Genomic DNA, 21,486 nt, shown 5'->3' with positions numbered 1-21,486 from the left:
TGACTGAGCCATGTTCTTCTTTTAATTCCCCCAAAATGTTCATTTGAATATTCAGAAGGACCAGTAGTACAGTGTCTTTCATCAGTGACCCCCGGGATCACGTTGATGATGTCTCCACCACTGTAACAGGACAAAAAGCCCCCAAAAACTGGAACCTGACTTAGAAGAAAAATAGGTTTTTATTCACTCGCTTTCATTAGAAAACAACATGTTAACAGGTGAGCAGCATGTGTGTGTGCGCGTGCGTGAGAGCTGGAAGACTGAAGCTCACCTGGTTACATTATTATTGTTATTATTATTATTATTGCTGGACGTGTTTAATACGCGCGAGTGTTTCTCTGCAGCTGAACGTGGTTTTCTCACCATCGTTAGGTTTATTAGATCAGAGGTCAGAAGTCAGACATGGTCGCCTGAGCAACAGCAGCTGACTGGACGACCGGGGGCTAGCTGTTAGCATGCTAACGTCAGCGTAAGCAAAGAAGAGAAAGAAAACCGGATAGTTAATGTCGGTGAGGAAACAGATGCTAATGCTAACGCTAGCTATGTAGTGAAGAGCTGACAGAGCACCTGTGACTCTTTTTCACATTGACAGAACCAAAGTCCTTCATGACAAACTAAACCGACTTTGGTCATGTCGCGTGTCTGATGAGATAAAGATGTAGTGTTAAAAAAAACTTAAGTGCTGACGAAGGCTTACGTGTCCCTCACAGGCCACCGTACCATCACAAGCCTTGACTCCTTGTCCAAGCTCCATTCGAGGGTCAAAGGACGAGGGTCCACTGTTGTAATGTCGTGACCTTTGACCCTTTAGCAAGACATGGCAAGAAACCCATTACACTCTCAACTTTAGAACCACAGACTGTAAATAAAGATGGACGATGTGACAAACTCCTCCAAAGTGAAGCCAGATCATCATGATCGCGCCCTGGTGTCTGACTGCAGTATATAGATCATAAGCCCCGCCCCCACCATGTTAGCAGATGGGACATGTTTACTGTCATGTGAGGTCTTTTTAATAACACTGATGTTTGTTCATGTGTTCATGTTTCTGATATTTGATGATGACGTAATGATTGACAGCTGACACTGACTCACGATTGGTCGATCACCCCTGAAGGCCTGAAGTGGAGACGCGTCGTCCATCTTTCTTTACAGTGTATGTTCAGAATGAACCTTGAAATTACACGATATGATAATTCATGGGGACCGAACGTCTCTGTTTGAGACCCGGGACACGGAGCTCCAGAGGTTCGACCGCAGTGCTGCTGATCCGCGGTCGAGCCCCTCACAGGAAGTTGGTCTTGAGCGTGATGCTGGGGGACGACTTGGCGCCGCTGCGGCCGCCAGGGTTAGCGCCGCTAGCTTTAGTGTTCAAGCTCTCCTGGTTTCCTTTGACCGCGGCTTCCAGCCGTGACTTGAGGTGAGGGGACGACGCGATTAGAGACCTGGGGAGTCACACACACACACACACACAAACAAACAAACAAACAAGCAAACAAACAAACAAAACAGAGTTGAAAAAAAAGAAAGAAATGTGTTTCTAAACTTTTCCAAACGCAGACGAGCTGAAAACATTGCGACATAAAAAAACTGATCAGGCTGCACCTGAAGACGGCGGAGTGCTGGGGGCCGAGGCGCATCAGGTCCTTGAGCGCCGCCTCGTGGAGGGACCATGACGCTGCGGGGGCGGAGCCGAGGGCGTTTTCATCCAGCAGGAAGGAAATGAGGAGCGGGAACAAGATGGCCACCAGTCGTGGGCCTGAGAAAAAAAACGACTGTCACAACCTGCTGGGACGTCCTGTGGCTCCCCCCCTCCCCTCTACTCACGATGTGATTCATCCGCAGCCTGGACCAGAGCCTCCAGGGCCCTGACGCCCTCCAGGACTCGCAGCAGCTCCTCTGGACTCCGAGGCCGACTCCTCTCCACCCGCTGAGCACCAATCACAGCACAGCACATCGATCAATACATGAAATCATCTCCTGATCTGATCCATCGGCCGCAGACGTACGATGTGTCAACAGCAAACGTAAACATTTTCTAAGATACGTCCACAATGTTTTTGATTCTGCTTCTGACCTGGAGGAATCGAACCAGCGGCAGACCCAGGGCCTGGATATACGGGACGGCGATGCCTGGCGGAGCCTGGAACACCGACGTCAGCAGCTGGTAACAGCGACTCACAACCTGCAGGAAGAAGTTTGACCATCAAACTAGCATCTACAGCTCAAATTCTTCTCCTCATCTCATCTTTCATCCGTGCCCAAGGACACTTGCATGCAGACTGTGGAGCTACGAGAGTCAAACCACCGACCCTCTCTGCGTGTGGTACTGACCAGCGGGTCTTTGGCGTCCATGCCGGCGGTGAAGCGCTGCAGACAGAGCGCGTGCAGCGGCTCGGCGGTGCAGACCTCCGGACCGGCAGAGAGCAGGAAGACGGTCAGAGCTGTGAGGAGGCCGATCTGATCCACAGCACGGTCGCCTGACAACACACACACACAGTGAACACAAGCAAATACTGAACACACACGTCCCATGTTAGACAACAGGTGTGTTGCGTTCACCAGCGTCCCACAGTCCCAGCAGCGTGTGCAGAGCGGATCTCAGAAGCCGGTTCCAGGCTCCTCGACTCTTCTCCTGTTGACTCATCGACGACGTCAGGATGCACTTCAGCGCCTGAAGAGACGCCTGCACCACCTCCGCCACAGAGGCCCCGCCCCCTGAGCCTGCCGCCGGGGCACCTGGGAGACAAGACACCAAAACTACTGACTCTCTGTTCTCAGGCGACTGACGACGACAGCGGAGCAGCAGCTGACGATGTCAGACACAAGTCGAGTGAAAAGAACGTGATCAGAGGGGAAACTCTGTTTTGTGTGTGTGTGTGTGTGCGTGTGTGTGTGTTACCGGTTTGTGTGTGTGGCTGGTGGAGCAGCTCTCTGAGGACTCCCAGCAGCAGGTGGAGGATAGTCGGGAGGATGGACACGCTTCCTGCAGGAAGATTAATTCAACCAATCAGAGGGGCGAGAAACTGATGCATTCAGTTTGTCCATCATGGAAACTTCAACACTTGTGATGTGAATGATGTGACGTTACCTTCAGGGGAGCAGACGGACGGAAGCTGAGACAGGACACACAGGGAGGAGGCAACGAGACGACAGTCACTGTCCGTCAGACTCCACACGGAACCTCCAGGACCTGAACACATACACACACACGAGATCAGCGACTGTATATAAAGACGATCACTGACTGTATATAAAGACCATCAGAGACTGTATATGAAGACGATCCCTGATTGTAAATAAAGACGATCACTGACTGTATATAAAGACCATCAGAGACTGTATATGAAGACGATCCCTGATGGTATATAAAGACGATCACTGACTGTATATAAAGACGATCACTGACTGTATATAAAGACCATCAGAGACTTTATATAAAGACGATCACTGACTGTATATAAAGACGATCAGAGACTGTATATAAAGACGATCACTGACTGTATATAAAGACGATCACTGACTGTATATAAAGACGATCACTGACTGTATATAAAGACGATCAATGACTGTATATAAAGACGATCCCTGACTGTATATAAAGACGATCACTGACTGTATATAAAGACGATCCCTGACTGTATATAAAGACGATCCCTGACTGTATATAAAGACGATCCCTGACTGTATATAAAGACGATCACTGACTGTATATAAAGACGATCGGTGACTGTATATAAAGACGATCACTGACTGTATATAAAGACGATCACTGACTGTATATAAAGACGATCACTGACTGTATATAAAGACGATCCCTGACTGTATATAAAGACGATCACTGACTGTATATAAAGACGATCAGAGACTGTATATAAAGACGATCACTGACTGTATATAAAGACGATCACTGACTATATATAAAGACGATCACTGACTGTATATAAAGACGATAAATGACTGTATATAAAGACGATCCCTGACTGTATATAAAGACGATCACTGACTGTATATAAAGACGATCCCTGACTGTATATAAAGACGATCACTGACTGTATATAAAGACGATCACTGACTGTATATAAAGACGATCGGTGACTGTATATAAAGACGATCACTGACTGTATATAAAGACGATCCCTGACTGTATATAAAGACGATAAATGACTGTATATAAAGACGATCCCTGACTGTATATAAAGACGATCACTGACTGTATATAAAGACGATCCCTGACTGTATATAAAGACGATCCCTGACTGTATATAAAGACGATCACTGACTGTATATGAAGACGATCACTGACTGTATATAAAGACGATCACTGACTATATATAAAGACGATCACTGACTGTATATAAAGACGATAAATGACTGTATATAAAGACGATCCCTGACTGTATATAAAGACGATCACTGACTGTATATAAAGACGATCCCTGACTGTATATAAAGACGATCACTGACTGTATATAAAGACGATCACTGACTGTATATGAAGACGATCACTGACTGTATATAGACGATCACTGACTGTATATAAAGACGATCACTGACTGTATATAAAGACGATCCCTGACTGTATATAAAGACGATCACTGACTGTATATGAAGACGATCAGAGACTGTATATAAAGAAGATCAGTGACTGTATATAAAGACGATCACTGACTGTATATAAAGACGATCACTGACTGTATATAAAGACGATCAGTGACTGTATATAAAGACGATCAGAGACTGTATATAAAGACGATCAGTGACTGTATATAAAGACGATCAGTGACTGTATATGAAGACGATCAGAGACTGTATATAAAGACGATCACTGACTGTATATAAAGACGATCAGAGACTGTCTATAAAGACAATCACTGACTGTATATAAAGACGATCACTGACTGTACATAAAGACGATCACTGACTGTATATTAAGACGATCAGCGACTGTATATGAAGACCATCAGTGACTGTATATAAATACCAGTTGGACTGGTTCCGGCCAGTTTGGGGCTGAGCTGTGGGAGTTTCCGGACCAGTACGCAGATGCAGAGCTCCAGAGCTCCGAACACTAGCGAGTGTCCAGGAATCAAACCGCCAGTGTTGCGTCCCTCCCCGAACTCCGGCAGCGTCTCCTTTTCCGACGCACCGTCGTCGACTGTGGAGCAATTAAGTTTCACGTGACAACATCAGGCTGCAGCACAAGGTTCGACCCAAACATAGAATCATCACCATCACAAAGTCCGACAGAGCGAATCAGGACATCAGGGTGTTACACCGGCTGTTCGAGTCCTCACCCTCTGCACTGTGGCGTTTCTCCCTGACGTGCTCCTGAGCCGCCGTCACTATCTGACGCAGTAACTCCAACACGGCGAGGTGAACGGATGGCGACTCCCTGGTCACCATCAGTCTGTGGAGAACGCTGAGCAGCTCTACGCTAAGAGCCTGAGGAGACACACACACACACACACACACACACACACACACACACACACACACACACACACACACACACACACACACACACACACACACACACACACACACACACACACACACACACACACACACACACACACACACACACACACACACACACACACACAGGTTTTACATTTGGATGTTGTCAGAATTCCAGTCTTGGATTCTGGTCTAGACGTCGTTTTGATATTGCTGATCTGAATTCCGTCCTGTTCCAGACTCTCGTCTGAACGGATCTGGTTTCTGGTCAGATTTCAGCTCACCTGGTCATTTCCGATTTTGGCCCGGGGCCAGGAGACGTCGAGCAGCGTCTGCAGGGCTCGCAGACACGAGGTGATGTTCTCCATCTGGTCCTGGGAGTGTGGGGAACACAGGAACTCCACGCTGATCCCTGAACACACACACGACCAAACTCAATCCAGAACAATCTATTTTTAACCTCAGTGAAATCCAGTTTGAAACCAGCGTCATACCCAGTATGAGGTGAAGTCTGTCGCTGCTGACATCCTCCGGACTCTTGGCTCCGCCCACAGAGTCGGTGCGTCCCATGGAGGTGGGCGTGGCCGGTCTGGACAGGTTGGCAGGCGAGTTGTCTGACATCACAAAACCTACAGGGCACATGTGACGGGTCAACACCCGAACACGTCTTTAAACTCTCAAGGCAAAATAAAGAGCAGGGGAAGAGAAGGAAGAGGAAGTGTTGACCTGTGCTGTGCAGCCAGAGGGAGGTGGCGTGGAGGATTGGAGCCCAGGAGGAGGAGTAATGAGCTCTGGCCTGGTTCAGCGTCTCTGCTGTGTAGAAGGAACCTCCTGAAGAAGAGGTAGAAGAGAAGGAAGAAGAGGAGGAAGAAGAAGAAGAAGAGGAAAGAAAGAGACATTTCTCATGAGTTAAAACGAAGACGTCTTCACTGAGCACAAGCCTGAAAACGACAGAACAAAACAAAATGGATTCTGTTCCTGATGCTGCTCAGAAAGTTATAAACAGTGTAACATTAGCTCAGACTATATTATTCATTATAATAATCTCATTTTCATGTTTCCACCATGTGTCTCTTCTCTTTTTTATTACTAACAATTGTAAAAGATCAGTGGGAACATTTTAAATATAATAACAAAATGTCGTCATATTTGAAAAAACGTTGTTCTACCTGCGGCAGGAAGCTGCGACGCGTTCTCCTGCGGCAGCGTAAGCAGGGCGTGGTCCTGCAGCGCCGCCAGCCACAGACGACTCAGAGCCGCCAAGTCGGACTGGACCAGCGTCAGAAGCCCCCCCCCCCCCGACCCAGAGCTTGTGCCGTCATTGGCCAGAGAAGAGACTGACAGGTTGGCCTCCGTCTGGCCACACCTCTGAACGGCGACGATGTAAACCTGCGACACGAGAGGACGGCACCTTCATTCTGATGATGTCATGATTATCATGGAGACCTGTCAATCATCTGAGAACATTCTTGAACACAGATGTCATTTAGAAAAGTCATGACATCACCTCCGCCCAGGCCTTGAGGACGGCCATCGTTTCCATGGCAGCCATGGCCTCGTTGTACAGCTGACCGGACACGTCCCGCTCCACCTGAATTTTAGCCAATGAGGAGGCCAGCAGCTGGTGGACACGACGGAGGTCACGCAGGTCACTGACGACGCCGCTGGAAATCCAGGCGCTGCAGACCTGGAAGTCAAAGGTGACGGCAGGTTAGAGACTGGGATCGTTTTCAGAGTCTCAGCAGCCAATCAGATGATTGGAGAACAGACGGGATCAATAAAGTTATCGTGAATGATTGATCACCTGACAGGCCTTCGCTGTGACGTCAGGAGCAGCATCAGCGGCAAACGCTGGTCTGAGAGCAGCACCCACCTGCGCACACACACACACACACACACACACACACACACACACACACACACACACACACACACACACACACACACACACACACACACACACACACACACACACACACACACACACACACACACACACACACACACACACACACACACACACACACACACAGTATTAGAGAACCTGTCAATAATAATCTCATGTATCCCGGGAAGGTCGGCGGTTCAATGCCCGGTGGGTCCTCACATTGGCCTGGTACTGCTCCAGGATCACGTGACCCGGGAACTCAGGCTCAGGGACGTCGGAGAACCGCCTGATGATCACCAGCAGCGTCTGGAGCCCAGCCAGTCTCAGCTGGTCACTGTGATCTGTGGCCGCCATGAACGCCATGCGGACCAGGTCACCAAGGTGAAGAACCAAGAAGTCTGGGAGTAAGACAGGGGTGTGAGGTCAGGGAGGTCCGAGGCGTCTCCACAGAAACAGAACAGAACCAGGTCGCTGCCATTAGGGTCTTACCTGTGGACTCTTGCAGCCGTCGCTCCTGAGCCAGAGCCATGTCGAAGTGAGCCGGGTCCGCGCTCTCGCACTGCTCGATGATGCGGCACACGCACGCCATGGCAAAGCGGCGTGTGCCCCAGCGAAGGGCGGTGAACGGGCCGACAGACTCCGGCCGGGCCCTGAACACAGACGAGTCGTCGTCTCTGCTGGAGTCGGCGTCCTCGTCCTGACTCGCCCCCACCGGAGCACGACAGTCTGAGGGAAGAGAGGGAGTGACACAAGTTCCTGGGGAAGCACTCTCAGACAGTTTTCTGATGAAGATGAATTATTAATATTAATGTACCCGTGGTCGCAGACAGGACGTCTTTGCAGAGTTTGAGCCAGTGTCCCAGCTTCCCGCTGGTGGCGCTGGACGTCATCATGTGGACCAGAGTCTCCTGGATGTCGCTCCTCAGCCCGGGATCGGACTCCCGGTCCAGCAGCGTGAACAGAGCTCCCTCAAGACCCACTTCCTTTATGGTGACGTCTGCACAGAGAGAGACACTTCCTGTGATGTCACTTACTGGATAATCTTCAAACGCTTTGTGTCTCTAAAGTCTGTATGAGGTGAGCTCAATGTTTCTGTGAGTCAATAAACTACAATTATAGATAAAATAACTGAAACTGAGCAGTAAATTAAATAAAAGTTAAATAAACACAAATCGTATTGATCCGAAATATTTCTAAATATAGAAACGTGAACAAAATATTTCCTAACTCTCCATAACCTGTGTTGGCGTCATCATGAGGCCTCGACTTTCTGCTGCAAGAAGAATAAATGTTCTGACGACTATGGTTTTTATGTTAGATCCATTTTAACAGGATCATGAAACTGCATGTGTGTTTGTGTGTGTGTGTGTGTGTGTGTGTGTGTGTCTCACCGAGGTGTGTGTTGTCTCGTCTTGGCAGCTCCTTGACCAGCGTCACGGCGTGTTCAGATACCTCCAGCGCCTCCCGCTGGACGAGCTGCCGCAGACACGCGACCACCGCCCGACGCAGACACAGGTACGAGCTGCACAGGTTGGCCTGACGCACGCACGCACACGCGCACACGCACACACGCACACACACACACACACACACACACACACAGGGTTTTCACCTGGACATCAGGTGATCGTTGTGAACAGATCATAGAACTACAGACTGTGTTTCCTCAAGACTCAAAACCCTCAGTGATGAGTTCAGGTTCAGAGTCTCTGTGTGTTAATCTGATCACTTATTGATTAATATGATATGTGACAATGTGGGTGCAGGACGTTTCAGACACGTGTCAGTGAGTCACGAACAGATGAGGCGACGACGCAGAGTAAAAAGTAATTGACGAGACGATGTTAAGATTCAGATCAACAGAAAAGTGTTAAAAGATGTTTACATGTTTATATGCTTGGCTTCATTGCATCTATGCATATTAAAAAAAGTGAAACATGTAAAAATAAAGAGAATGTGAGGACACGTTAATATGAACCAGCTCAACTCCACAGCAACAGAAAAAGACGAAAGAGAAGCTTCGACCTTTGACCTACCAACATGGAATAATCCAACAAGATCTCCTGCAAGACACAACACAGGGTCAAAACACATGCACACACACACATTAAACTACATCATCTCTGTGGCGGGAGACGTGGTGTTCAGGTGTACTCACACACAGTGCAGGTACGAGGCTGCTTAGGTTGACGTGTGCAGGTGAGAACATGTGCAGCTGCTGCAGACAGGAAGTGGCTCTGGCCTGGACCAGGCAATCGGGACTGGCCTGCATCAGCCCACATCCCACCAGACAGCTGGAGCGCAGGGCGGTCACGACCGCACCGTCACCTGACAAACACAACACATCACTCAGACTCTTCCTTAAGCTCCGCAGGTAGCATAGAGGATGGGGGGGGGGGGGGGGGTTGTACCCTGCAGGTCGGGGCCCAGGCAGGTGATGAGGGCGTGCAGGCAGCGTCCCAGGCTGTAGTGGACCTCGGGGTGAGTTGGCGGAGCAGACAGCAGCAACCGCAGCGCCAGAGTGAAGGACGACTCGGCGTGGGCCCGGTACAGCCCACCGGACAGGTCCACCACCAGGGACAGACTGTGGAGAGACCAGGTCTGGACCCGACAGGGACACGGGGGAGGGGGGTTAGGACCTGGTGGGCGTCAGGTTGAGGTCAGGTGGTCGAGGGGGGAACACGCAGAGGTAGTTACCTGGACCTCAGGTGAGGTGCTGTCCTGGCTCAGGGTGAACAGGACGCCCAGGCAGGTGGACAGGTGTTGAGGGGAGCTGATCCCTCCGGTGTGGCGGTGCAGCGCCCCCAGAGCCAGAGCGTAGCCACTGCGGGACGCCGCGTCCCGGGCCGTCTTCAGCCTGAACACAGTCAGAACAGTCAATTCACTACAGGTGAGTTTCACAAGTTATATCTTTCTATCTATCGTCCGTTCTTTGTCCAGTCAGGTCAGACCAGTCTCAGCTGCTTCACATTTACAAGGTGATAATATATATTAATATATCTATACAGTGTTTATGGAACAAAGGAGAAACCAGGAGATAAAATAAAGAACCAGATATTTGTGCGTGTTTAACAGATAACGATCATCTGTCTGTCTCTCTGTCTGTCTGATGGAACATGGAACTGGACAAAGGGGGCGGAGCCAGGAATGTTTAATCTCTTTTTTTAACATTGTAAGAAAGAAGGTTTTTTAAACATGAAAATGTGGCTCCAGATAAAAACTCACTGTGTTGATCCAGACCTGCTCAGGTATTTAAAGCCTTCTAGTCTATTTCTGGTAGATTATGTAACGTTTTATTCTCGGTCTCTGTGTCTATTCTGATATTTTTTGTTTGTTTGATGCTGTAGTTAATTTTGGATCAAAACCAAAATGTTTTCAACGTTAACATCAAATAATCCAGGAGCATGTTTTGTACAGTGCAAACTTTAAAAATAGTCTCAAACACAGTGAGTCAGTCTGGAGATATTCTTCTATTCTTCTGGCACAGGAGGAGGAGGAGCTCTCTTCCTCCTTCTCCTCTGTCCATGTGATGAAGGTTGAATTCAAGAAGAAGGTAAACTGTAGTAGGAAGTCATTCTCAATGGATTATGGGACGAGAAGTTTTTTTGCTCTTAAAATAATTACGTACACAGTCTTGTACCTTTGCCCTTTTTTTCTGTTTTCCAATTCCTTTTTTGCTCTGAATAAATAAAACGTTTCATGGTAACGATTCATGTCGAAGCTTATTATCTTGGTTCCAGGCTTAAAACTCTTCATATAAGGATTTAATAAACGTCAACTGAGTAAATTAATGAATGGGAAATTCACTTCCGGAACCGGAGCCGTAAAGAGTGGGCGGTCACTGTTGTGCTCTATATTAGCTCCCCCTGACGTGAAGCGGCGTTGGCGTCCACCCACCTGTCGAAGCAGAGCAGGGAGACAGACACAGTGAAGCCGGCGTCTCCAACCACCTGGACCAGCCGGGCCAGACCCTCGGCGGCCAGGCAGCGCAGCAGAGGACTGCTGCTCTCCAGCGCCCCCGACAGGAGGGACACCGCAGAGGGGCGGATCTCCTCCGGCCCCAGAGAGCCCCGGACACTGCCCTGGTGCTGAGGAGGAGGAGGAGTCACTTCAGTTAGTCCCGTGCTTGTTCTTTCAGATATAATTTGTCATATATATATTTGTATATGTTCTGTGTGGTCGTCGTCCATGTGACAGGGGTAGTACCTTTAGCAGACTGCAGAGGGCAGCACAGACGTGAGTCTGGACGGTCTGCTGACGTTGACCCTTCAGCTGGTTCACAGTTTCTACAAACTGCTCCAGTATCTTCACTCTGACACACACACACACACACACACACACACACACACACACACACACACACACACACACACACACACACACACACACACACACACACACACACACACACACACACACACACACACACACACACACACACACACACACACACTCTGTGAGTAAGGGGGGTGAGGGATGAACTGTGTGGCTGGTGAGAATAGGTTAGGGCAGTTCCGTTACCTCTGAGCGGAGATGATGTGTGGGAAGACGGCTCCGAAGAGATGGACGGCGGCGGTGGTCAGGGCGGCAGGCGGCGGCAAAGGAGCAGGCGGAGCTTGGTCATGCGTCTCACACAGACTGAAGGGGTCGTGGTCCAGGGAGCCCCCCCCCACACTGCTGCCGTGGAGCTGGCGAGCACACACGCTCTTCACTCAGTACAGTTTGTGTGTGTGTGTGGGTGTGTGTGGGTGTGTGTGTGTGTGTGTGTGTGAGACAGAGCGTCACCTGCTCCTCGACGTATCTGTGGTGGGTGTGGTGAAGGGCGGGGCCGACCAGCGGCAGGTCGTCATGGTGACAGAGGGGCGGCAGCAGTGTGAGGTCAGAGCACGGCTGGTTCAGGTTGTCCGGGCCCGACAGATCCGAGACCAGCTGGTTCATCACCAGGCCGAAGCTCTCTGAGGGAAGAGGGGGAGGAGTCAACTCATCCACCAATCAAGTCACAGATGAATGAAGTTTCACTAAAATGTCTTCTTGAAAATTCCTCCTTCACTTCCTTCATGAGAAGTGAAGGAGGAAGGGAAGGAGAGACGTGAAAGAGGGATCGAAGGAAGGAGGGAGGGAAGGAAAGAAGTAAAGGGGGAGGGAAGAAGAGAAGTGAAGGAGATAAGTGAAGGAGGGAGGGAAGGAGAGGAAGTGAAGGAGCGAGGGAAGGAGAGAAGTGAAGGAAGGAACAAAGTGAAGGGGGCAGGGAAGGAGAGAAGTGAAGGAGGGAGGGAAGGACAGAAGTGAAGGGGGAGAGAAGGAGAGAAGTCAAGGAGGGAGGGAGAGAAGGAGAGAAGTGAAGGAGGGAGGGAAGGAAGGAGGGACGGAAGGAGGGAGGGAAGGAGGGAAGTGAAGAGGAAAAGTGAAGGAGGAGTGATGTCACCTTGGTAGGAGAGAGGAGGCAGCAGAGATAGCAGCTCGTAGACTCTCAGTCTGTAGACGACGGAGCAGCTTCGTACTGAACTGTTGTGAGACCTGAGGAGAGCCGGCAACCTGACAGGCACGCACGCACGCACGCACGCACGCACGCACGCACGCACGCACGCACGCACACACACACACACACACACTTTTGGTTAGCCAATGATAATAATAATAATTTGGTGGGGTATTTGTGTAAACCAATACGGGACTGACTTGGTGAGGAGGGCGACGGCGCAGGCCAGGGGCGTGAGCAGGAGGCCGATGTTGTGGTCAGTGACAAGCTCCCTGCAGTGCAGCAGCAGGTTCTTCATCGCTGCTCAGACACACACAGACACGGTTCAGACAACAGACAACACACACACACACACACACACACACACACACACACACACACACACACACACACACACACACACACACACACACACACACACACACACACACACACACACACACACACACACACACACACACACACACACACACACACACACACACACACACACACACACAGCAGCGTGTACTGACCGCAGAGCGCCCCCGCACGTCCCTCCAACGTCACCTGCCACGTGAAGTAGTCCCCTCGGCGCAGCTCAATCTCCTGCTCCCTGAGCGAGGCAGGAAACACACAGCGCCACAGGAGGAGGAGGCGTGGGAGGTGGTGCTCCACCACAGCAGGGCCTGTACACACAAACACACACACAAAACAGTCTCCAGGTTGGTTCATGGTGCTGACGTGTTGTTGGACACGGGTTCGGGCTTCGGTGCAGTGTGTTACCCAGCGTGATGAGCGAGGAGACGAGCAGCCAGCCGGCCTGAGTACGCTGCAGAGAGATCCGGCTGCTCTGAGATGCCGAGCGGAGCAGGTCCTCGGCCAGAACCAGTACCGCCTGCACAGTGACATCACGGCAGCATTAACAAGGTCACGTATGTTCCCGTCAGAGGAATCACATGTGGTTATTACGCACCTTGCCCTTGGTGTGCGGTAATCCCAGGGGGCAGTTCTGCGCTGAGGCCACCAGGGCGGCGACAGCGGCTCCGTACCCGACCAAGGCATCGGGCGACGACTTCAGCGCCGCCAGCCGCTCGGTGCAGCGATCCAGCAGTGGGGAGCGCTGGGACGGCATCGCTGCGGCAACGCAGCGCAGGCACCAGGCGGCGGCCAGCCGGGCCGAAGAGGCGGGGTGGAGGAGGACGGAGACCACCGTGTCCACGAGGGCTGCACAGAGCAACGATTAACCACTGAACTCAGTGTGTGTGAGTGTGTGTGTGTGTGTGTGTGTGTGTGTGTGTCACGCACCTGTGCTGCTGTCAGAGAGGAGGGGGGCCGCCGTGGACCCCAGGCCCTGAACCAGTCCTCCCAGTTCCAGCAGGCAGCAGACCAACACATGCTGACTGGCTGAGACGTCTGCAGACGAGACTCTGGTTTCCACGTTCCCATCACCTGCGTCTGCAAATGTGCACACGCACGCACTGAGTCAGTCTCCCTCTCACCTTCCCTCCCTCCTTCACTTCTCTCCTTCACTCTCTCCTTCTCTTCCCTCCTTCACTTCTCTCCTTCACTTCTCTCCTTCTCTTCCCTTCTTCACCTCTCTCCTTCCCTCCCTCCTTCACTTCTCTCCTTCACTTCTCTCCTTCTCTTCCCTTCTTCACCTCTCTCCTTCCCTCTCTCCTTCACCTCTCCTTCCCTCCCTCCTTCACTTCTCTCCTTCACTTCTCTCCTTCACTCTCTCCTTCTCTTCCCTTCTTCACTTCTCTCCTTCACTCTCTCCTTCTCTTCCCTCCTTCACTTCTCTCCGTCACTTCTCTCCTTCTCTTCCCTTCTTCACCTCTCTCCTTCCCTCTCTCCTTCCCTCCCTCCTTCACTTCTCTCCTTCACTTCTCTCCTTCTCTTCCCTTCTTCACCTCTCTCCTTCCCTCCCTCCTTCCCTTCTCTCCTTCACTCTCTCCTTCTCTTCCCTCCTTCCCTTCTCTCCTTTACTCTCTCCTTCACTTCTCTCCTTCCCTTCTCTCCTTCACCTCTCTCCTTCCCTCCCTCCTTCACTTCTCTCCTTCACCTCTCTCCTTCTCTTCCCTCCTTCACCTCTCTCCTTCCCTCCCTCCTTCACTTCTCTCCTTTACTCTCTCCTTCACTTCTCTCCCCTGGCATCGATGGTCTCCCCCCAGAGTTTCGTTGGATCAGGAAAAGGCTTTTGACCGGGTTGAGCACCATTACCTGTGGAAAGTGCTTGAAAGGTTCGGCCTCAGCCCTGGGTTCATCGCCAAGATAAAGGTGATGTATGAGAACAATGAGAGTGTGATGAAAATTAATGGTGGTTTGTGTGAACCTTTCAAAGCAACCAGGGGGATAAGGCAGGGCTGCTCGATGTCGGGTATATTATATGCTTTGTCTATCGAACCAATGTTGCACAATGTCCGCTCATCCATCAATGGGCTGGTTTTACCTGGGTTTAATGCACCTTTTACTGTGTCAGCCTATGCAGACGACATCATAGTTTTTACGAGGGGTCAAAACGATGTGGATAGCTTAGGACACATTGTTGAGGCTTTTCAGAAGATCTCAGAGGCAAAGTGAACTGGGCCAAGAGTGACGCCTTGGCTGTGGGGAAATGGGCGGGAGGTCTCCCTCAGCTTCCGGGTGGGTTGGCCTGGCAGAGAGGGGGTTTAAAGTACCTGGGGGTTTATCTGGGGGATCAGGGCACCACAGCAACTGGGAAGGGGTGGTGGGCAAAGTGGAGGGAAAGTTGAATAAATGGAGGTGGCTGCTTCCCCACATGTCATACAGAGGCAGGGTGCTTATCATAAACAACTTGGTAGCATCCAGCCTCTGGCACAAACTGAAATGTATGGAGCCCCCTGCTGGTCTTTTGAAGAGTATCCAGTCGATCATCCTAAAGTTTTTTTGGGACGATCTACACTGGACTCCTCAATGTGTTTTGTACCTGCCAAAGGAGGAGGGTGGGCAGGGATTGGTGGACTTAGTGAGCCGGACTGCTGCTTTTAGACTCCAGTTCGTACAGAGGTTTTTATTTGGGACTGATGATGTTGTATGGAAGCCAGTGGCCAGCACCATTTTGAGGGGGGTAGCAGGTCTGGGTCTTGATGCTTCATTGTTCTTAGTGGACTGTGGTTTTGTCCCTTTGTGTAAACTGCCTCACTTTTATCAAGGACTTTTTACAGCGTGGAGACTTTAAAGTTGTCCAGACTAGGACCTGCAGCGTCTCTGTTCTGGCTCCTGGAGGAGCCTCTGGTGTGGGGGGCCCGGCTGGATCTCCACGATGGCAGCAGACCCGGACTCACCGACAGGCTAAGAGGAGCTGGAGTGACGAAACTTGGGGGGATCGTGGAGGCTGCTGGTCCTGGTCTCCAGAACACGGAGGCAGTGGCCTCCCTGCTGGGCCTGAGGTCAGCCCGCCACACCAGGGCAATTCTGAAGGAGAGGACCAACAGACTGGACAGTGAGGAGAAGGAGATGCTGCAGGACTATTCTGAGGGAACTGATCCCCCCGACTCGGGGGACCCTTTTCCGGACATTGGTTTTTTAGTACGTCATGCTGACCCACCGGACACTGCTGCTGACTTTTACATGCAAACTGGGAAAGGTTTGTACAGACACTGTGTTCTGGCCACTCACAGGAAGACGCTGGGTGGGAGGAAGGACATGGTATGGAAGGACAGACTCCCACGGGACAGCAAGCCGGTGTGGAGACTCTTGTACAAGCCTCCACTGAACAAGAGGTCTGGAGACCTGCAGTGGAGGATCCTCCACGGGGCTCTGGTGGTGAATCTCTTTCTGTCCAAGATAAATCCCACCGTGTCCTCCACATGTCCATTCTGTCCACACACGGAGACCATCGTTCACTGTTCTCTGGACTGTCACAGACTCAGACCTCTTTTTAACATGTTAAAAACCGTGTTTTTCGACTGTGGGGAAATGTTTACGGAGACTGCTTTTATTTTTGGAGCTGACACACATGTAGTGTCTCTGGTGAGAGCCAGAGTGAGAGTGGACTTCAGGTTCCTCTCTGATGAACGACATGCAAGAGTTTTTGAATCAGTGGTGTTTCACCACGTCTGTGTTCAGTGACGGAGGAGAACTCATCTTTCACTCTGTGTTTATGACCTGATTCATTCTGGTTTTCTATTATTTTGTTGTTGTGTGTTTTTTTTTCTCATTTCATTTGTAGAGGACGTGATGTTCTCTTGTGAATCTTAATAAACATTGGTTTTTAAAAATCAAAATCTCCTTCACTTCTCTCCTTCTCTTCCCTCCTTCACCTCTCTCCTTCCCTCCCTCCTTCACTTCTCTCCTTCACCTCTCTCCTTCCCTCCCTCCTTCACTTCTCTCCTTCACCTCTCTCCTTCTCTTCCCTCCTTCACCTCTCTCCTTCCCTCCCTCCTTCACTTCTCTCCTTTACTCTCTCCTTCTCTTCCCTCCTTCACCTCTCTCCTTCCCTCCCTCCTTCACTCTCTCCTTCACTTCTCTCCTTCTCTTCCCTCCTTCACCTCTCTCCTTCCCTCCCTCCTTCACTTCTCTCCTTCACTTCTCTCCTTCACTTCTCTCCTTCACTTCCCTCCTTCACTTCTCTCCTTCACTTCTCTCCTTCACTTCCCTCCTTCACCTCTCTCCTTCCCTCCCTCCTTCACTTCTGTCCTTCTCTTCTGTCCTTCTCTTCTCTCCTATCCTTCCCTTTGCTCCTTCATTTCTCTCTCTTCCTCTCCTCCTCCTCCACCCCCCTCACCGATGGCTGGTTTCTGCGAGGCCACGACGAGGCACAGCTGTTTGAGGGCGTTGGTCTGGGCCTTCTCCCCCAGCAGAGATCCCAAGCTGCTCCTCAGGATGAAGGAAACGCAGCGTCGGGTCACCGCGGCATCGCCCGGAATCTGTGTGGCTCTGCTGTGGGACGCCAGATCCATGAGCAGGGCCAGGTAGGACGGGAGGTTGGCCTCCAGCCAGGAGCCTCCGAGGGTGGAGACAAAGACCACGCAGGCCTGAGGGGGAGGAGGAGGAAGAGGAAGAGTGACAGTGAGATCTGATTATCTGCGTCTGATTGTTTCAGTCTGCTCCTCAGTTGGATGGATGAATCGCCCACCTGAGTGACACCAATGCGGATGTCCTTGCTGACGGAGCTCGTCCCCTTCAACATGTCCCCGCTGGCTCGGAGGAAACCCGCCCCACCCCGCAGGAATCCGGCCGTCAACAAAGCCATCGCCTCCTCCAGAGAGCTCCGACCCCGCCCACCCTGTCTCGGGGCTGCTTGGAAAAAAAGAGAGATTAGGACAGAGTTCGTAAATCAGGGGAAAGGTTCAATCGTCTGATCATCATTATTATATTATATATACCAGCGGGCTGTCTGGTCTCCACGGCAGCAGCCAGCAGAGTTCCCAGCAGTTTGGCCACAGACACTCGGACGTTGTCGTTGGAGCCCTCGAAGGCTCTGAAGCAGAGAGTGGCCACGTTCTCCAACTCGCTGTTCCACAGGAACGCCGCCTCCCGCTGCAGCTCCATCAGACACTGAGGAGAGACGGAGTCCATGAATTATTCCCTAGAAAATCTGTGAAAATGTCAAGAAAAACTTTCTATCTCACAATGTTAAAGAAAGATTTTTTTTAATTCCTGGCTCCGCCCCTTTATCCATGTTCCACCACATCCACACTCATACTTTCTCATTTTCCACACGAGTGTTTTAGCTTTGCATCAGAAACAATCTCCGTCCACACTAACACACGTGTCACGTGACCACTCAGGTGTAAACAGGAAGTAGATTGTCTTCCTCTGCACCTGGTGCTTAGTAACAAACTCCTCTGAGTTTTCACACTGACACGTGGACCAGAAGTGTTTTACAAATGTCTCTGATTCAGAGGCGGGAAAACTGGATGTAGTTTAAGTCTCTTGATAATCTGTTAATAAACATTATAAAATAGCCATTAATATAACCTGGATTTTGGAACGACTAAATTAACAGAAAAAAAGGAGTAATAATAATAATAATAATAATATAAGAGAGGAAACTGCACCTTGGCGGCGGCGCAGCGTACAGACATGGATCTGTCCGTCAGGCAGGTCCTTGCCGCCTTGTAGACGTCGCGGTGACACGACACGGCGCTGACACCGAGACCTCGCAGCATCCTCTCCACGCACAGCATGATCTCGTACCGGCCCTGAGACTGAAGACAGGAAAAACTTTTATATAGTTTTCTAAAGTTCATATGGATGTTTAGACCAGAAATAACTGGAGCTGGAAAAAAATCTGAGAAAAAGAACTGGAACCAAAAGAACTGTCGTTATTTTCGTTTTTCTTTTTCAAGTTTGCATTTTCACAATATAACTCATTTCAATATCTCATTTCCTTTCTCAGTTTCCTATATAACATTTATTCAAGCTGAGAAGTAAAATCTGTTTTTCTCTTTTCATTTTCCTGATTTATTCTTGTTTGGTATCCACAGATTGTTTTTCTGATTCTGTTTCTCTCTCTGTGATGTTCCAGTGGAATAATAATCAACCACAACTTTCTTCTTCGTGTCTCATATGTGTGTGTGTGTGTGTGTGTGTGTGTGTGTGTGTGTGTGTGTGTATAGGAATCAAACCTCTGCGCTCTTCATGGCCTTCAGCAGGTTGGTCAGAGAGTCTCTGAAGGAGCCGACAAGCATTCGGCCGAGCTGCTCGTACAGAGCGCCAAGGGTCGCAACGGCCGCCCTGAAACACACACACGTGCACACACACACACACACACACACACACATACACACACACACACACAATTGGTTCAATCTGATGGAATGAAATCAATGATTCCAACAATCTGAATAATTACGTTTGTGTTGTTTTACGCAGCCAGACTCACAGTCGGGTCGGGAGGCCTGACGGAGAGTCATCTCTGCTGCGGATGATGTCATTGCACCTGTCCACCAACAAGCTGGAAGATAAGGGGTCTCCCAGCCGGTAGAGCATGGCCAAACAGTGGGCCAGCAGCCACCGGGTGGGCGGGCCGGGGGAGCCGACCAGAATGCCCGACAGCTGGTCGACCAGGCAACGCTGGTTCTGCTTGATGTCGACCTGAATGGACAGAGGATACCAGAGGTCACCCGGGGTTACGCAGGACATAATCTGAGGTTGATTCGACTGTGACGTCAGTGAATGATTCTCATATTAGACTTTAAAAAACTCTCCAGCATCTCAACAAGAAATTCCAAAGTAGAACAATAAGTTTCAAGATGTCTACCAACAAAGTTTTTATCAATTATCTAACATTTCTACGAACAAAAACGCTCGCTAATCACAGTAAAATGCTACAAAGATAATATTCCATATTTTAACTGTCTCGTCGGTTTGTCAGCTGACGTGTTCAGTGCCATCTTGTTTTTTAAACAGAAGTGACCTACACCAGCACCTATTTGACGGTTCCAGCTATCAATCACACTATAGCCACGCCCCCAACACATTCGGTGCTTTATGGTCTATGTGACTGTAAATGAACCATAAAGTACAAAATTTACATCATGTGTTGAAGAAGACTTGAAACTAGGGATTGAACCATAAACTCCTCATGAAAATGTTTTACTGACGTTATGGATCAAGCAAGAAGTAGAGTCACGTTCCCATAGAGTCGCCCTCTGCTGGTCAGTACAGAGAAGACAGGCTTCACACACTGCGTCACTGTCTGTGGTGACAACAACTCTCACCCGGTCAGTGGCTGGGAGGAGCTTCTTCAGGTGGTTCAGCCATTCGAAGATGAACTCCGCCCTCTGGTGCTCAGCCAGCCGGCTGCACACCTCCTCGTTGAGCAGGAGGCTGTGAGCTCGCTCCATCCTCCTCCTCCTCCTCTTCTCTCAGTGACGGAGGCGTCGTCTGTTGTCCTCTGGCATTCTCCTAAAAACCCTGATCACAACACAGGAGGAGGAACGAGCAGAGATTAGTTCCGTCTGGAGAGGAGAGACGCTGGAAGAATATCTGAGAGAGCAGCTCATAAATTATTCAAGAGCACAGCTCTCCATTCTCTCTCTCACTCACTCACACACACACACACACACACAGTCAGAGGAAAGAGAAAACTTGAGGCAGAGAGGCTCATTGCATATTAATTGGACAGGCCAAAGTTGACCTGTTTCTTTGCAGAGCTCCTTAAAAAGAGATATAAAACCACATTGACATGTTTTTGGTACTAAATAAAACAAAAAAATATCTTCTTAAGGATCAAAAGTCCAAACAAAACACCAGAAAGTGACAATATGGGACTTTTAAACACGCCGCTCCTGCAGACAGAACGTGACGTCATCACGCACCGGCGGACTGAGCGTAGAGGAGTCGTGGAAACAAAATGTCTCCGTCACTTCAACGAACCAACAAACTGTAAAACCTGCTTCTCCTTCTTCTGTCTGAAGAAACAAACTACCGCGGCTAACGAGAGGCTAACGAGAGGCTAACGGGAGGCTAACGGGAGGCTAACGAGAGGCTAACGGCCAAAAGTTGACACAGACCGGGACAAGAACCGAACGGTTTACCTGTTAACAGCCCGTGAGCAGCCGTTAATCCGAACCGGAAGGTGTCCGTCCGGAAAGTCTCCAGTACAAAAGTTTGACTCAGTTTATTCTGAAGCGATGAAACGTTTCCTGAGCCGACCGGGGCTGGACCGAGCCGAGCGTCAAGTCAGCGGAAACGGACATAGCGGCAC

The 21,486-nt window shown here is 50.1% G+C and overlaps 1 protein-coding gene across 4 annotated transcripts; it reads right to left on the bottom strand.

The window, feature by feature from the left end:
• Positions 1-160: 160 nt before the first annotated feature.
• Positions 161-21,471, bottom strand: heatr5a (HEAT repeat containing 5a). Of its 4 annotated transcripts, none has more exons than XM_035610044.2 (42): positions 21,317-21,471; positions 20,498-20,693; positions 19,660-19,871; positions 19,403-19,511; positions 18,833-18,982; positions 18,158-18,329; positions 17,908-18,071; positions 17,557-17,806; positions 14,115-14,264; positions 13,783-14,033; positions 13,593-13,704; positions 13,343-13,495; positions 13,028-13,127; positions 12,774-12,883; positions 12,134-12,303; positions 11,870-12,036; positions 11,555-11,660; positions 11,246-11,436; positions 10,046-10,205; positions 9,760-9,949; positions 9,507-9,676; positions 9,385-9,411; positions 8,740-8,884; positions 8,163-8,345; positions 7,838-8,074; positions 7,568-7,746; positions 7,265-7,333; positions 6,968-7,147; positions 6,630-6,849; positions 6,187-6,291; positions 5,955-6,089; positions 5,745-5,872; positions 5,298-5,445; positions 4,985-5,158; positions 3,092-3,193; positions 2,903-2,986; positions 2,563-2,739; positions 2,335-2,480; positions 2,078-2,185; positions 1,828-1,930; positions 1,606-1,759; positions 161-1,445 (listed from the first exon to the last, which is right to left on the bottom strand). In XM_035610044.2, the coding sequence occupies exons 2-42, from the start codon at positions 20,621-20,623 to the stop codon at positions 1,286-1,288; spliced, it is 6,177 nt and encodes a 2,058-aa protein (XP_035465937.2). In that variant the 5' UTR covers positions 20,624-20,693; positions 21,317-21,471; the 3' UTR covers positions 161-1,285. The 4 variants fall into 4 exon arrangements, with proteins under 4 accessions (XP_035465937.2, XP_035465938.2, XP_035465939.2 ...); XM_035610045.2 differs by having other exon boundaries at positions 17,908-18,068; XM_035610046.2 differs by lacking the exon at positions 9,385-9,411.
• Between the last annotated feature and the right edge of the window lie 15 nt (positions 21,472-21,486).

The sequence above is a fragment of the Scophthalmus maximus genome, chromosome 15, assembly GCF_022379125.1.
Source record: "Scophthalmus maximus strain ysfricsl-2021 chromosome 15, ASM2237912v1, whole genome shotgun sequence".
Lineage (NCBI taxonomy): Eukaryota > Metazoa > Chordata > Actinopteri > Pleuronectiformes > Scophthalmidae > Scophthalmus > Scophthalmus maximus.
Note: the sequence above shows the minus strand (reverse complement) of the source record. Positions and strands in the feature narration are given on the sequence as shown.

Bases quoted from the DNA above. Each gene is read 5' to 3' on its own strand.
- heatr5a (XM_035610044.2), bottom strand. From the start codon at position 20,623: ATGGAGCGAGCTCACAGCCTCCTGCTCAACGAGGAGGTGTGCAGCCGG. The intron at 18,330-18,832 runs GTGCAGTTTCCT...GTCTCTCCTCAG, and splicing joins TACGCTGCGCCGCCGCCAAG to TGTCTGATGGAGCTGCAGCG. The intron at 9,412-9,506 runs GTGAGTACACCT...TGTGTCTTGCAG, and splicing joins GCCTCGTACCTGCACTGTGT to GAGATCTTGTTGGATTATTC.